This window comes from Aulonocara stuartgranti (genome assembly GCF_965226115.1).
Source record: "Aulonocara stuartgranti genome assembly, chromosome: 13".
Classification (NCBI taxonomy): Eukaryota; Metazoa; Chordata; class Actinopteri; order Cichliformes; family Cichlidae; genus Aulonocara; species Aulonocara stuartgranti.
Window position 1 is genome coordinate 19,250,706 of NC_138949.1, and position 17,277 is coordinate 19,267,982.

The 17,277-nt window shown below is 42.2% G+C and overlaps 1 protein-coding gene across 15 annotated transcripts in view; it reads left to right on the plus strand.

Annotated features, from left to right (window-relative positions):
- pax2a (paired box 2a) overlaps positions 1-16,276 on the plus strand; it is a 29,252-nt gene extending 12,976 nt beyond the window's left edge. For 4 of the 15 annotated variants that reach the window (XM_082556516.1, XM_082556519.1, XM_082556514.1 and 1 more), the window contains 6 exons: positions 2,056-2,231; positions 4,143-4,263; positions 10,442-10,657; positions 11,814-11,915; positions 13,218-13,304; positions 13,487-16,276. In XM_082556516.1, coding sequence (XP_082412642.1) covers positions 2,056-2,231; positions 4,143-4,263; positions 10,442-10,657; positions 11,814-11,915; positions 13,218-13,304; positions 13,487-13,563 — 779 coding nt within the window. In that variant the 3' untranslated portion in view covers positions 13,564-16,276. The remainder of the gene's footprint in view (positions 1-2,055; positions 2,232-4,142; positions 4,264-10,441; positions 10,658-11,813; positions 11,916-13,217; positions 13,305-13,486) is intronic. The other 11 variants (XM_082556508.1, XM_082556517.1, XM_082556515.1 and 8 more) reach the window with 3 other exon arrangements.
- The last annotated feature ends 1,001 nt before the right edge of the window (positions 16,277-17,277 follow it).

The window sequence follows — 17,277 nt, forward strand, 5'->3', positions numbered from 1 at the left end:
ATTACAAAACTGACAAAGTCTCTATCATTAGAAATTTTACAAGGTTACTTGTATAAGAAAAGCTTTAACTCTTTCCCCCATAAAGATGACCTCACCTGTACCCTTAATGATGAGTTTCGACAGCTCAGTATTAGAATAGGTACATGCAGATATCACCCTCACTGACCTTAAAAATGACAGAAACTGCTCAGTTCAGAAAAGAGGAATAATCGTTACTCATAGCAAGCATCCATGGAGGAAAGTGTTGACATCCTGCATTTTAGTTGCAAATTATCAGTCTTGTGTTAAGTAAGTTTCCAGAGAACACAAAAAAGTATCTTATGAGGGGAATTTATGTCCTTTCGCTGCCCGTTCAGAGGGCCTGATTAAGTGTATAAGGTGATGCTGAGTATAAACAGGCTCCACATAGTGAATGACAAGCACTTGCTATTGATCAAGCCTCTTTTCTCAGACCAGCTGATGTGAGGTAATTAATGACTCCATTTTCTTCTGTACCACACACAGCAATTGGGTTTCATACAGCAAAACTACTGTTCCTCCAACGCAACACCCAAGGGAGCTGTTTGAAAAAAAAGAAAAGAAAGAAAAAGCCAGGGCTAAAATATTCTGTTAACTCATGGTAAGAAAACACATGTGGCAGGAGAAAAATCAGATTCCTTCATAAATGTTACACAAAGCAAAAGTCAATATATTTTAGCAGTGAAACACACACACACACACACACACGCTCTCTCCCATCTACACATAACACACACTCATACCCAATTGCAGTCCTCTATTCCATTCTCTCCATGGATCTATTTCTTGGTGCGAATCGGGTTCATCCTCTGGCCTCAGCCATTGAGAAAAGGTCAAGCAGCCGAGCAGAATGGCAATAACGCCCCTGAAATGGTACCATCAGTGGAACATGATTGATCAATTGAATTCCATAGCACAGAAAAATGTGGGATTAAGTAGAGTATTATACGCACAATGAGTTGAGGCATGATGTTCATTCCAAGTTCATTTCGCCTCCCTCCTCTGCTAGCGGATCAGGCAATCAATAGCGGCCTTGCATATCATATATCACCGCTGGCTCGCCCAGGAGAGAACATAATCTGCTGCAAATTTAGAATGACAGATTTGTACGGGAGCTAAAGCCCTCATCCGCTGTTGGTGGCGCAGTATAGGGAGGAAGGGGAGGGTGGTGGGAGGCAGCCAGGAGAGTGGAGGGGAATGCTGGCTGGAGGTTTTAGCTTTAGATCTTTTTTTTTTTTTCATTCAGTGCTCAGGACATGATGAGTGAGCAGAGGGAGAGCTGCAGCCGCGGCAGTGGACTCCCTGGCCGAGTTGATAGGGTCAGAGATCAGAAGAACGAGGGAAGCACAGGCTCATTTGTTTATATAGAGTGTGACCAAGTGAGGAAATGCATATGATTGCCCCCAGACACCCCGTCCTCATTCGGCCCTGAGTCCCATCCCCACTCCATTCTGTTTTCCACAGGACAGGTAATATGTGGGGGATGGAAAGAGAAGGAAGAGAGACAGAGAGAGGGAAGGGTAATATGTTCAGGAAGAAATAGTACAGTTAAATAATGGCTCTCCATTTCCCGCCGGCAGAATGAGAGGCTCTGGATGTAATCGCCAGCCCTACTTTCTCTTCCTGAAGCACACGGTCTGCCTTACAAGTATATATTTGCACTGACGGTAATCCATCAATTACCATGGACCTATCACATGATGACCATGCTGATGGTGGCTGCAAGGAGTGGCAGGGGGGAGGTAGAGGATTGTTTGAGTGAGTGTATGTGTGAGAGAAGGAAAGAGCGAGAGAGTAAGAGAGAGACAGGAAAAAACAGGGGGAGATAAAAGCCAAGCATGATGGTGGGTTTCCCTGAATTGCCTCATGCCATCACTATCACACCCGCTGAGCTCTAATATTTTTTTGTTTGTTTTATTCCTCGTAATGCTAGCCTGCTAGAAGTAAAGTATGAAGTAAAAAGACTGGATCCACATCCTCATACCAGTGTTGCCCCCCTCGTCCCTTCCCTTTTTTTTCACCTCTTCCTTTCTTTAGATGGCTCTGATGGTTCGGGCCCCGGCAGCGACTCTCAGGGCAGTGTGGAAAGTTTAAGAAAGCACCTGCGGGCGGATGCCTTCACCCAGCAGCAGCTGGAGGCCCTCGACCGTGTGTTTGAAAGGCCTTCTTATCCTGATGTCTTCCCCACCTCAGAACACATTAAACCCGAGCAGGTTCGACACACACACACATTTCTCCCTACACAATAAGATTTACAGCATTTACACTGATTTCTAACAAGCTGTAGTGAACCCGCGAACGCTCTGACACAGGTGACAAAAAGCTCAGTGCAAATTCTTGCTTGAAGCAACCTGCAAACCCACAGCGTATAACAGCGGATAACCTTTATTTACATTCATTAGACTGTTAAACAACAAGAGACTATTAATTTTTCCATTGGAGCTTTATGTGGGTGCCCATGCAGCCTTAGCAGTGCCCTAATTGAGTTCATTTTCATCTCTCCGCGATCGTGGGGAATTACAGCAGCGATAAATCAGAGGGACAGCCCCTCAGCTGGCTATACAGCCCCTAATGCAGCTAATTACCAAAGTGATTTCTACGGCAAGATCAATACCAAAACGAATTGGAAATGACTTGCAATCACAAAGAGTGGAGGAGAAGGTATTAAAAAGGCGAGAGGGGGGTAGCGGAGGGGGGAGAAAAACGGCGTCAGAATGGTCCAGAAAAATCAGTTTTAATTTAATGTAATATTAATCAGATGGCTTTCCACTCTTTCTTTTTTCTCCCTGTTTCCAGAACCCCCTCCTTTTCTTAAACTGGTGAAAAGGTGGGATATTAGGCTATTAGGGGCTTGTCTGGTGTCTGCATCAGGGCATTAAAAAGCCATTTTGAAGAGGCCAGGCTGAATAGGCCTCATCCCTCCCACACTTCTGGCAGCCATGTGGTCAGGTCATTCAGGCCCCTCTGCGCTTGCCACTCGCCCTCCGCCCAGCCCTACCCGGCCCTACCCGCATCCCATCTGCATGACAAAATGACTCTTGTGCTGCTGAGGCCCAGTGGAATAGAGAGGAACATCCAGCCTAGTGCCAGGGAACAGTTGTAAGCACACAATTAGAGTTTATCTGGGATAGAGGCAGACAAGACTGGGGTCACCAGCTTGCCCCTGTGGGACCCCAACCCATTGAGAGAAACAGATGCACGCACACACACACACTCTTTCAAATAAACACTCACAGACACTCTCACACACACACTTATCCTTTCAAAGAAAAGTTGTGTCAGGAAGTGTCATCTCATTAACAAACAGGATTCATCACAACTGCTAGCAGAGTCTTAACACGAGATTAAGGTGAATAAATATTTAAGACACTGGATGGTGGTTGAAGTTTTCTTCTGCAGTAAACTGTGAATGTGAATCTGTTAAAATAAAATAAATAAATAAAAAAGAAAGACGGCCAGAGTGGCACAGAGTATTTTATAAGAGTGGAACAGGAATGCAACGAAAGCCTCCAATGTGACGTTTTAAAAAATACAAGTAAAAGTAGAAAAACTCATAAAGTGAAAATTCACAATTTTAACATTTTATTAACCCAGTTTTATGTGTTCATCCTGGAGGCAAAGCACAAAGGGCTGTTTTTGAGGTTGTACTCGCCTTTAAAAAAACACACCACATGTCTCTCCTGTAACAAAGCCCTGAATGTCTCCTCCCTTGACTGGTCACAGGGATGACTGCAGTGGAGCACAAAGAGCCAGCTGACACCCCGTCCTTTCACTCCTCTCCCAATCCCTCTCTCATCCCTCTCTCCCTTTCTGCCTTGCCCTCAGACAAGCTCTAATGCATGCATACATCATCATAGGTCTTGGTAAAGCACAAGGAGCAGGGGCAGGGGTGATGTTCGCAGAATTCACAGGAAATGTACAGCAGCAAACACGAGAGGGGCGTTCATCGTGACATTGTTTTTTATATGTCGTCACCTAAACTAGGAAATCTGATCTAAATCCAAGAGCGATTTTAACCAGATCATGACCTGATCTGGTGGAATGTAAAATTTAATTAAAGCAGTGTGAATTGCTGTCTTCGATTCCCACCTGCTCACACATGGGTTTTTTTTTTTCGTCTACAGGCGAATGAGTACACTCTCCCGTCCCTGAACACTGGCCTGGAAGATGTGAAGCCGAGCCTCTCCACCAGTGCCAGCTCTGACCTCGCCTCTAGCGTCTCCCAGAGCTACTCTGTTGTGACAGGTACAATCTGACTCATGCTACACTGACGCCTAACAGAATACACACAGTGCTGCAACAAAATACACCGGCACCAAGATGGTCGAACTGTGCGTTCTTTATGATGCCAAACTCTTGAAAAAGTTTCCCAGGTTAACCAGTTCTAATTGTTTTTTTTAAATACCACCAAACTGTCATTTTACCATCAGTTTACTGATCACTTTTTTAGGGTTCCTACTTTAAAAAGACATCTCGCTCTTATCTAAACTTCTACATTATCACTGAATCATTAAGATTTTGATTGCCGTTCCCTGATGGCGTGCACATTTTTCCAGCCATATAAAGTTATCACCAATGTCTTTTGTTTTTTTACATAAAGCTCTTTCAAGGCACTTTTTGGGGTGCTCTGTGTATTTCTAAGGGACGGGCTGAGGTAACATATCATCTGAGTCCATTAAATCCCACAGGTCTTTCACGCAACGCTCCTAACTGGCCATTGTGTTAGCCTGGATTGGCCCGCTAACAGATTGACTGGGAGCACTTCTCATAAGAGACAGCTGCTGTTCTCGCCACGACATGACGTTGTCATCAAACGCTATCATAGCCTGTTGATTGACAGCGGCTGGAATAGCACTGTGACTGGCTGGCTGCCTTATGCTGTGGAGAGAGAGAAAGAGAGAGAGAAATATAGAGAGAGAAAGGGGCATTTTTTTGCCAAATCGTTTGCACTGAGAGTCAACAGGTAATTGGAGGTGCAATTTGTTAACTATCTTGCAGTGTCTGTATCAAACATCCCCTGTGTTGGACCGAGTCTGTGGTTGCTTTGCTGTCCAGGTTGATGGACATCTGGTTAATTGAAATATTGTGTCATTGTTGCTGTTGAGGGTGTTTCCCAAGGGAGGTTAGGTTTACTGATGGCCACACTGGCTCGAGAATAATTATGAGCCTTTTAATAAAAGGCTCATAATTATGCAGTGGGAATCAGAGTCAAGGAGTGTACTTTGTGTGTCTGTGCATGTGTGCGTGTGTGTGTGTGTGTGTGAGAGAGAGAGAGAGAGAGAGAGTCTAAGTAAAGAAGAGGAAGTTTGAAAACTACAGCGGCCTTTTCATATGATCCCAATAGTTCAGCCACACACTCAGGCACAGAGCTATGGGAAAAGAAAGAACCCCTTTTTATTCCTGAACATGTGGGAGGTAGCTTTGCCCCAGAAAGTCGGGCCTCAGGAGAAGAAAGGTGTGTTTTTCCCTTTTATGGCGGGCTCCTCCTATGAAAGTGGTCTCGCTCTGGTGAGCACACTCATAGCAGGTGGCCTCCAAGCCACCTGGGGGCCTGGGGGGCCTCCTAAAGCGATACATGCAAGGGTTTCGCCCAGAGTAAAGAGGGAATGAACTAGCAAAACTTTTCTGAAAGTAATATATGACAACATGTTTTGGTACAGCCATTTTAAAGATGTGTTTTGAATATATTGAGCACCAAATTAAACTCAGAAGTAATATCCTGTAAACTTTTATTACCCAATTTTCACAACTATGCAAAGTAATGCATGAGGCATTTGATTGTGTGTAGGTTGTTAGTGCATAATATTATTTTTCCTTCCATTAGCAAACCCTGTAAATAGGAATGTATGCCAAGGCTGAAAAAATGCTAAATTACCTTCCTCACTTAGGCTGGGATCCAATTATCAATAAATTATGCTCTCATACTGGATGGAGCTATGAGATTATATTCATTCTTTAAATGTTTTCTGCTCCCAATTAAAATTCATACAGTTATTGATCTTGTTGATTTTTATGTCCTGAAATTTGCATAATCTATTAAAGATGAATGATTAATGAAGTGCTCAGCTTTGCATTACAGGAGCGCTATAACGAAAGCACGGTCGGCCATCTTTTGTGTCCCGAATGTGTGAAAGAGAAGGTTACCTTGGAGGCAACAAAAATAGGGAGAGATTGATCGCACTTTTTTGCACCACTTACTAAGATGCAACAAATATTACTTAAAAAAAAAAATATTATTTTACATATATCTATATATCATTTTATATATGTAGATAAAAAATCATAAGAAATTATTCTTAAAAGTCTTTTGGATTGCTTTAAAAATGCATTGAATGTAGCTACTGCTAAAATTACAAAAGATATCACATTTAAATGAATGATTTTATACACACTATATAGAAAAAAGTACTGAGCCACCTAGACGTTGCATCTGTAGGAGCTGCTTGGCCATGAAACTCCTGGAGCACAGTTTTTGTACTGATGTTAATGCCACAGGAGGCTCGGAGATCTGCAGTCACTGAGTCAGCAGATCTTTGGCAAACTTTCACACACTAGTCAGCTCATAACTCATGGACCCCGACCTGTAAGTTCACGTGGTCTATTCTAGCAGTTTGTAGCTAAGTTTCTGTGTTTCTCAATGCTTCCAATTTGCAATAATACCACTTACAGCTAATAATCGGATCCCATTACAGTACCATGCTCAAATTGAGCGAGCTATTTAGGACCCAGTCAACTCTGCATAGCTAGGTGCTTAGTTTTATACAGCTGTAGCTACACTGCATATTCACTATTTTTGAACATGTACTGTATTTCCTTATCACCTTATCCTTATCATGATTCAGCTCTAGTGTTTGGCTCCAATTGTGTACCTGCAGTTTTCTATTGATGCTCAAAGAAAGTCAGAAACTTACATTCAGACACGTGCAGCGGTCTCTGTGCAGGCTGGGCCAACAGAGCCTGTGGGATTGGCAGGTGTAAAGTGGCTCCACTCTGGCTACAACAAATCTAGCAGGTGTGAAACGCTGTTGCTTTTTCAATTTCGTTTTTACTTATTTATCTATATATTTCTCACTTTATGCACAAAAACATATAAAGTGCCGAGTGCCTTCTTTCAGGTTAATTTCTGCTGAAATACAAATCAGAATCTGAAGCTGTTTTTATGAGTTGGCAGTACGAGCTTTTCTCTGCTGGGTGGCAAACAACAAGCAGCCACCTAACTTGCAATGCCTGCTGTGTGGCCTGGTGACAAATGACTCTTCTCAGCTCAGTTAACGCCTGCAGCCCCAAGACTGGAAATTAATGTTTATATCACCCCGTCGCTAGCACGCTAACCTTTGAGCACACATTTGATAATGAATCACTTTAAACCTCTAAATGGGGAATTGAAGCTATTTTTGCCTGCATTTGTTTTTCCACAGTTTCCACCTTTTACAAATGTTCTTCTGTTTTGGTTTTTTTTTTTTTGTGGGGAGGGGGGGGGGGGGGGGGGGGTTGGTGTAAGTAGTTGTAAATTACCAAAGCTTGAATGGAAGAAAGCAAATCCAGAGGCTGAAATGCTGCGATACAAACATGAATGTGTCCCTGTCTGGGTAAAATTTGAATTTTATTGTCTGTCAGCACAGAAAGGAAGTTTTGCGTGCATGAAAAGTTCTCTGTAGATTGAATGTCAGCCTTTCTAAACAAGAGTTCTCCCAGTAAATGGTTTGTGCAGCAAAGTTCCTCGGTGCACGTTTAAAAATGAAATGCTCACTTGAGAGAAGCCTTTTGTAGCTATATCTGGAAGCATCACTCGGAGGATTGCTGTAGGTTCTTAACAGTCCATTTCTATGGTTGATGGGGTCTCGATGTAGTATCAGTGGTGGAGCAGAGACAGCTATTGGAGAACTCTATACCATCTCCGCTCATTCAAAGATGTGTTTGCTGAGGAGAAAAGTCCCCAAGGACCCTGAGTTTATCTTCCATCTCCATCATCAGGGCCTTCGATTTGACAGGCTCCCTTTACCAGGCGCTGCCTTGTCTCCAGGACAATAAGCAACACCATGTCTGATTAGTTTCAGAGTTCAGTGGTCTTGAACGCAGCATTTGTATTGGTTGTTGTTGCGTTGTAACCCCTGTCTGTTTGACAACGGTTGCTCGGGCGCTGAGAACACGGAAGCCTACAGTAGTGTGGAGGAAGTCTCAGATTCAGTGTAAACAGGCTTGACCTTGACTTCATGTTAGACATCCTCATTCGCAAAATTAAAGTCCCAGCATGCATAGAGTAAGAGCGCAAACCATACTTAACTAATGTTAGTCCCTTGATGATTTCACGCTTGAATTAATACAGGATATATCATGAATTCACAGTTAGACTTTTCAGAAATATTGTTTGGCACAACATCACATTCAGATTCCAAAAGCTGGCAGACAGGACAGGGTTTAGTCTCGGTTTTTGATGCCTTGTGGCACTTAAGTCCTAAATGAAGGTAAATAAAGCCAAATGTACCTGAAATCGATACAGTTTGGTGGATAATTTTGAGTAACCACCCCTTGATTGGTGATCTATTAAAAATTAACTGAAGCCGTAGTCGGTGAGTAGCAGAAATTTACGGTACATCCAGATGTATTAACTCGTCATTAGTGTTTCTTTAGCGTAACGTACTTTGTACCCCAATTATAAACTGTTACCAGTGAAGAAAATAACCTGGCAACGGGGTGTTTCTAATAATAGCGCGCATGAGCAAGGTGCACATAAAAAAGCCCTCTGAATCCACTGCTGCACAGTTGGTTCATTTTTTTAAACCGCAACACACAATAAAGACAAAGAGAATCAAATTATTTTCTTTTTTAAAAATCTGACTGTCATAAAGCTGTTTTACACTACGGGCTCTCTCTAGTAGAGATTTGCGTTTGGTTCATGGGTTTACACTTGATGTCATCGTGATTTCATGGCTCAGGTGCAGGTGGAATATGATGCTTCGCTGTGTTTCTGAAACAAGCTAGCTGCTAGCATTGTCCTCTGCAGTATTTTTTTCTTGTAACTGGACTTTTGAGAGCTGTTTGAACTTCAAAGGCTTTAACAGACTACATGTTGGCTATAATTAACTGAAGAGCAGAACTAAGCACAAGGGATTTGCCGTCATTCCTAAATGTAGACCCAGTTTTCCAATATAACTTATGACATACTTGGGCAGTACATGTGACAACATTTTGGTCCATCCAATTAAATGGAAAGCCTACTCATTAGAATACTTCTGTTCATGCCAAAGATTCGGGGCAAACGTTCCTTTTAATGATCTGATCATATGTTAGAAAAGATTGTACATTGTTCACACTGTGTCTTTTCCCCATTGTGTTGTCATTTTTCTAAGAAAAGATTCACTCTAATTGCAGTACTTCTGTCTAAATCCACATTTTTAGCTATCACCAAGACAAAGAAGGAGAATAACGTTAGGAGAGCCTACAATTTTATTTTTCTGCTCCTAGGGAAAAGTAGTGAGCAACATTGCCTGTTTCTCTGGAATTAGGTTCTTATGGTTGACATTGTTGCACTCCCCTTCCATTGAGCAGCCCTTATCTTAATGAGGAATCGCAACACACAGTCCTGTTGTAAAACAACAATGATGGGAGAAGCAGCTAATGAGGCTATCATGGTGTCGGGAAAGAGCCATCTCTCCCTGCAGGCCCCCGAAAAAACACAACAGGCTTGCAGTGGGTACGGAGAGGCCAGAAACAGAGCTCACATTGATTGCACAGGTTCGAGAGGCAGAGACGCTAAAATGAAAGATGTCAAGACTCATCAGCCAAATTAGATCAAAGTGCAGAGTTTTGAACTGTCTACAAGCCGGCTGCTTGGTTATTTGTGGGAGTGATTTTGTTGTGAGAAAGCAGCCGTGAGATTATGTTGTTTGTTTTCCCAAAACCTTGGGGAAATTTTTTACGCATTTGAGCTTGATTGATCAGGCGCGATGTGTTGTTGCAACATTTCACTGGTGTACGTTTCCACTTAGTTGAATGAATTACCGCTAGGTGCATATGAGATTATTATTATAAGCCATGTAAATGAACAAATCAAGTGGTAAAGACTGCTTATCTATTCAGTATTCATATAAAATGTCTGCTTGTGAGTTCTTAAAAGATAGCAAGTTAATGTATTGCTCCTAATTCTTTGGGCTCCCTTTAATTAATACGTTAAATCGGAGAGGGATTTGTAGTCCGCTCTTTCTTTAATTACGAGCGTCTATGTCAGCGACAGATCTAATTTTTTGGCTTTTTGCTGTTACCCGTCTACACTTGAGTTTGGACATCTACACAGCTATAAATCCATCTCACCATACTTGTGAGTGACTGACATAAACGTATGTACAGATTGTGTGGAGTTGTATGTCTGCATTGTATCAATTTTTTTTCTTTTTCTTTTTCTTTTTTTCCCCCCACCTGCCAGACTCTCACCCGTCATATCCACCTTCCATGTGTGTAAAGCGAGAGCCCCATGAGGCATCCTTTGCCCCCTTCACCCCCTCCTCTGTTGGGGATTCTGCTCTAGCTGACATCTTGCCCCACCAGTCCAGCCTCTCAGTAGATGCATCTACTCCCAGCTACCTTGCCCATGCTCACAGCTCCTGCTACAGCCAGTATGCCAGCCAGCCCTTTATAGCAGGTACAACTTTTCCCACAAGGCCCCGTAGCCGGATAATAATTAAAATGATTTCTTTATTCACTCTGTGCTCACTTTTAGTCTCAGTTCTCAGTTATGTACAAATTAAAGTGGATGCCTCCCCTGTTGCTCTTTTTGGGCCTTGCAGTTGTGTACACAGGAGCAAAGTTGAACGTTTGGCTCTCATTAAAAGCAGACGATCTCTACCCTTTCCCTCCGTGCTTTGCTCTGCATTTGACCCCCTGCTCGTCTCTCACTGTCACAGTAGACTTTCTGGTCCTTACAGACTCATGACAGGGCCAAAGTGTAGGGGGCCACAGGAGGCCAAAACAGGGGGTTTCAAAGGCGCAGATATAGGCTGATACTGGGGCCCGCCTTAAACCCATAGCTGCCAGTCATGTGTGCCCCTTCATCTAGCTGGGTTGCTGTCAGGGTTAATTAAAGGGCTGAATATAAAGCAGAGGCCAGCGTGATGCTGTCATTGGCCTGATGCTCCTAACACTGCTTTTGACACTAGTATGCTATGTTTTGTTGTAGTGTCATGATATTGATATGTGACCCCAGGAGAGATATACATACCGGTATATATAATTGGACAGCAGACATTTATTTCTGAACATTTTTGGAAAATCTCTAGTTTTGCTTTTACAAAGTGAGCGTGCCTAAGAAACAGGATGAGTCGATGCATTGTGACAGACAGGGGCATTGCTTGTTATTCTCAGTGGCTATATGCATCACTTCACTTTGGTGATTTTTGTGTTTATGTACAAGACGTTTCCAAAAGCAATATGCTTCGAAGGAAGGTTTTCGTTTCCATCTTTTATCATCAATTTAATGACAAAACTCTTTCATGTTGCTCAATGCAGAAACTTATCTGTAATGTTTACTGGTAGCACTTTTTTTTTTCTTCTTCCAGAACAATTTTAGTTTGCATCAGCTCGGTTATGACATAGCACATGCCTTTTTTTTTGTGGCTTTTTATTCTTGTGATTAGGCACTCACTACAGGAAAAAACCTCAAATCCAGGAAAGAGCAAGCTGAGTGCTACACACCCTGGACTGGTTTCAGCTTAAACCCACTCTCTCAAGTAGAATATACTTTTAACTCTTCTCCTCGTGACCATCCTTGTGATACAGATCCTCCTTCTGTGTGTCTGCAGGTCGAGATATGGCTAGTACCACCTTACCTGGCTACCCACCTCATGTCCCCCCCACAGGACAAGGCAGCTACCCCACATCCACACTAGCTGGAATGGTTCCCGGTAGGTGATATAGTTAATTCTAACATATTTGCAACACATAGTACCTGTCAGGTTGATACTGTAAAATTTACGGTCACTTAACCCTACAAAAAAAAACCCCAAAAACATCAAACATAAATTCACTGTTGAGACAGCAAGGACACTTTAAATCATTGCTTTTGACTCAAAGGATTGAAGCAAGCTTGTTATAGCTTTGTTAGACTGCGGTTAGCGTGTGGTTAGCGTCTGTGGATGAGGACATTAGATGAACTCGATAGGCGATCACCACAATCAGTGGCCGTGAGATAGGACAGTTCCTCTCAGTTACACTCCAGCTCCCAGCGCTCATTACCCTCGCCGTGTCCACACAGCGCACTCTCACCAGCCCCATCGATAAACACTGCTTTTGCTCCTCTCCTCGCCTCCCCGGACACCCAGGGCTGCAGAGCGTATCTCTTTCCCCTCTACTTAACCTGCAGTTCAGGTTCACAGCAAACAGTTAAGGGTCAAAACACAGAGGCGTGGAGGGCCTGTAAATATTTAAATCACTATCTCTCTCAGGGATGAGCTTAAGTTACACAACCAGCGGTGAAGATGCTGCCAGCATGTGTAGATCTGTGCTCCAAACAACTCAAAACACAATTCCCTTTATTGCGGCGTGACATGTGCCTAACACTGACAAACAATCAAAGCAGCCGTGTAGGATTAGCACGTGATTTTAGCCTATAGATAGAGGTCAAAACACATATCTCAAATCAAATAAAAAAATATGTGTGTTTTATACAACTGGAAAGTGTGTATGGACACAAAAAGTAGAAAAACACAGCAAAACCTTCTTAATCCAGGGGTTGTGGGTTTTTTGTGTTTTTTTTCACCCAGTGGTAAATAACTAAGATTTAGTGACCGGCCCCAAACACCGTTAAAGCAAAGGCCATTCTTCAGCAGCTTCATATAAAACCCAGCCTTTATAGTGCCATAAAAGAAAGAAACCTGTGGGCCTGCAGCATCGCTCTGTGATATCCCCTCACCCTCCCATGCTTCTCACTACAACCTGCAGGGAGAGGACAATGAGAGAGGGTCTGAAGCAAAGTGTGACTGCCTACAAGCAGGACAAAAGTCCAAACTTACATACAGAACAGAGCAGGCAATAAAACAATTAACTCACCTGAAGGGACTCTGGAGAAGCTGTACAGACGTCCAGAGAACTGATGTGTCAGTAATATTGTTGTGGGAAAAAATCTAATGTAACTGTAGTGTAGGCTTTTGAATTTTTCTATTTATTAGCTTCTTATAAATATGTATTTTTACCATTTTGTTCCCTAGGAGGGGATTTTTCTGGAAACCCCTACTCTCATCCACAATACACAACTTACAATGAAGCCTGGCGGTTCAGCAATCCAGCGTTATTAAGTAAGTGTCTGACATCATTAAAAAAACTGTCATGCTGAACATGCTCTAAAATTTAAATCCTATTTAAAACCTAAAAAGTCAGTCTCTGAATATTCAGCGCATCCTCAGAACTTTTACACACGTGTCTTACATCATGTTTGACCTCGTGGTTTCCAACGGTTCGTTCTTCTGTTAACTTTCAGGTTCCCCTTATTATTATAGTGCCGCATCCCGTGGCTCCGCACCTCCCACTGCTGCCACTGCCTACGACCGCCACTAGTTACACCAGAGACCAGCTCAAACTGCAGGGCCAGAGCTTCGGCCTCCATATTGTCCCTGTCTGAGAAACACTGAGGTCAAAGGGAAGCGAGGTGGAATCCTAAATGAAACCCCCGTCAGCAAGTGCGTTGTGAAGGAAGGATGGCCGAGGTCGACGCAGATGCACCCAGCTTCAGCGTCTCACACACACTTTGGGTCAAAAGGGCCCGGGGGCATTCAGAACTCACCTGTCATGCCCTTATTCTCTCACAGGCCTGAGCGTTTCCAGAATGACTTTAAGAGATTATATAAATATATATATTATAACATATAAATTGAAGAAAAACAGTGTGAAGAAAACCATGTGGAAAAAATGTCGTGGGTTTTTAATTTTTGTTTCTTTGCTGTTGTTGTTGTTGTTGTTGTTATTTTATTCATGGATCGTCACATTCCTTTATGTAATGAACTGCAGTATTTTTCTGCTCTGAAGACAGACGTCCAGGGGGAGATGACAGTGGTCCTATAGCGTAACAATGTAGCGAATTAAACCAGTGTTGTGGGCCCCTCTGACCATTAACAAGATCCTGGCTCCATAATGTAGAGCGGGCTTTACTCTGGTGCTTTGATGAACTTTTCTGCTCCCATTTCTCTGATAACACTTAAATTATAAGACGAACACAGCATGCCCTGCAGCGTTTACTGACCCTGGCGACATCGCGCTCCCCGTGGCAAACAATCAGATGTAAAAATGTAAATCATTTTGCAAAGTATTAAAAATGTGGTGACCGTGAACTTAAAATGGTCTTGCCAGAATTTGAAATACTTTAAATTATATTTTCTGTTACATTTTTTTTAATATAAACAACGATTTTTCAGAACGGCTGTCACATTTCCCTCATGTCCATGTACGTGCGCAGTGTCATCCTTTGCTCTCTTTTTTTTGCACTATAACCTCAGCTTTTTTCTCTTTTTTTTGTGGTACATTCACCTACAATTAACCATTTTATAAGCATAAGTTGAAAATATATATGTTGCATTCTTAGAAAACCACAAAGCTAACAAGCTAACAGACCCGTTTGCGTATGAACATCTTTTTTCCAAGTAAAAATGAAGCCATAACTCTTTGGCTACATGAGCAAATCCTTTCAGTTCAACTGTATCTCATTCAGCTACTTAGTCATGCCAATAGATGCCTACACAGTTTAGAAAGCTGCGTGCAGTTGTGCAAACCGACTGCAAATTAGCTTCAACAATTGCCTTACAGACCAGTTTTTTTAAAACATAAATTCATGCCTGTTAATTGAAATTAATTGCCTTTAAAAACACAGACTCACCACCCTCCACGAAGTTAGGTTCCACTCTCCGTAGGGGCTGAAAGGAAATACTGACTCATTTTAAGTTTTGGAAAATATTTTGTGAATGTACTCTTAACTACATTTGCCAAAGACTTAGTTTGATATTTAATATTTTATTTACAGTATATGTATGCATAAATAAAGCAGTATTATCTTTTAAATAAGTCAACACTGAACATGTATGTCATGGCATTTCAGCTGGTGAACATCATGCTGCATTTGTAGTGCGAAAGGAGAACTTCAGTGATCTAATATTCCACTAACTGCAATGAAATGCTGCTTTATAGAAGGATTTGTGAATAATGTGAAGACAATTCTCTGTAAATATATTGTCACTCACACACACACGCGCACACACACACACACACACGCACACACACACACACACAAACACACCATCGCAGTATCATACTAATGTACTGGTTCCCTTTGTAGATATACAGACTGAAAAAAAACATGCATTACATTTGTGTCTAAATGTAATGTTGTGCTCTGAGGAATGGCACAACAGCTGTTTAACCTATGGCTACATCAATAGCAGGTTCCAGATGCTAACATCACATAGGTTGTCCTTGTCATTTTATTTTATTTTCATGATATTGTCATGATGATGTTTTATGTCACTATGCAATGAGTTCAATGGCTTTCTGTATCATCTTTTGTTGTATAGAATAAGTTATCCCCATTGAGAACAGCATAAAAGCTGCAAAAGTACAACAGACCTCCAGTGTGACATAATTATTCTCTAGTTTTTACGTTTGCTCCGCAAATTCCCTGAAATTAAGATACGATCAAACTGATGTCCTTGGCAACAATCAAAGATATTGTCCTGTTTGCTATTTGTAGATGTCGTGCTCATTATGTTACTCCAAATTACAGTGATCTGTGCCTCGATGTAAAGAAACACGCCCATACTTCTTCCCCTCCACTCTCTCAACTCTGCTGCTGACAGTTTAGCAGAAGGCATCAAAAAAATAACTTTTATTTTATTTAATTCCATACAAGCTAATGCATCTTCTGGTACCAGGGTTAAGTGTCATTGCTGAGGGCACCAGATAACAGAGAAATAGACTGCAGTTCTGCTCTTCAAGAGAAGCTATCCTCTACAAATTGCACTTGGGATTTTAACTATTTCTGTCTACTTGCATCTGAGAGTGAAACACTGGTGCAGAGTGCATGCCACCATCATTCAAGCAAAATCTTTGCTTTATGAAGTGGAGCACCATTGCAGGAATGGGCCCTGTGCCGTTGTAAAGATGATACAGGAGATGTGGCATGGACATAAAAAGGATTTCTGATGAAAATCTATATGGAAAGCCTTGTGGCCTCAATCATTGTTTCAGTTCTGTTCCAATTCTTTTTGTGCACATGAGAAATAAATTCTTTTATATGTCTGTCGTTGACTCGGTGTCCCCTCATTATTAACCCCATAAGAAAATGATTCAGAGTTCAAGGTTCCCTGCGAGCGTTCCTGCTGCTGGTGTATTGACATTTGACTTTATGAACAGTCAGTAATCCACGAGGCGCTCTCTAAGAGGAAATAGACAAAGGTTGCACAACGTAGCACAGTTTGTGCGTGTTGGTGTTTAGATCTCTGAAGAAATCCTTTAAATCGTGACTGCTGTTTAAAATTTGCTATTCCCGTGTTTAAGGGAAGAATTGCCTTTGCTGGAGGAAAGAGAAGTGTTAAACAAAGAAGCAGGACAGTTGGGAAGGCAGGCGAGCAATGACTCCAGTATATTTAATGATGCATTGGTTTCATTCTGCTATACCACACTGGTGCTGCCTCACTTCCACTTTCTACTCTGAAACACACAAGCCCAGCCAGTTGTAATTCAATTTCTTTGCCTCCTCTGCCTATTGTTTATTTCATGGATCCCCTGTGAAGCATCAAAAGCTTCTGTTTCTGTCAGCCCATAACTGTCCTATGTGTTTGTCATTCAGGCCTTGTTAAAAGATAAAATACACACCCACATACACACACGCGCGCGCTAACACTCCCTCTTCTCCCAGCTGAGTATTCCCAGTGGTAAAATTATTCCATTTAGATGGGAACTTTTTTGTCACTACCCTGTCTAAATTGGCATATCTGGCTCTCTCGTAGAAACCAATAAACTGTGAACCCGGATGCATCTGTCAGTCAAGCTCATCTTTACTTTAGAGGGCCAGATGACAACAACAGGAGAAGAGACACACACCAGCAGAATGGAGCCCACTGATTGGCTCTCATCAGTTAGGCATTACGAAAAGCACCTGTCATCCTCAGGGCTTCTCAAACCCACACAGAGAGGCCCTGCCACGGGGGCCAGCGGGCCTCGTGCAAGATTTACTCAAACACTTCACCCTTATTGTCAGCTTGGCTTGGTGATGCCCTATAGCTA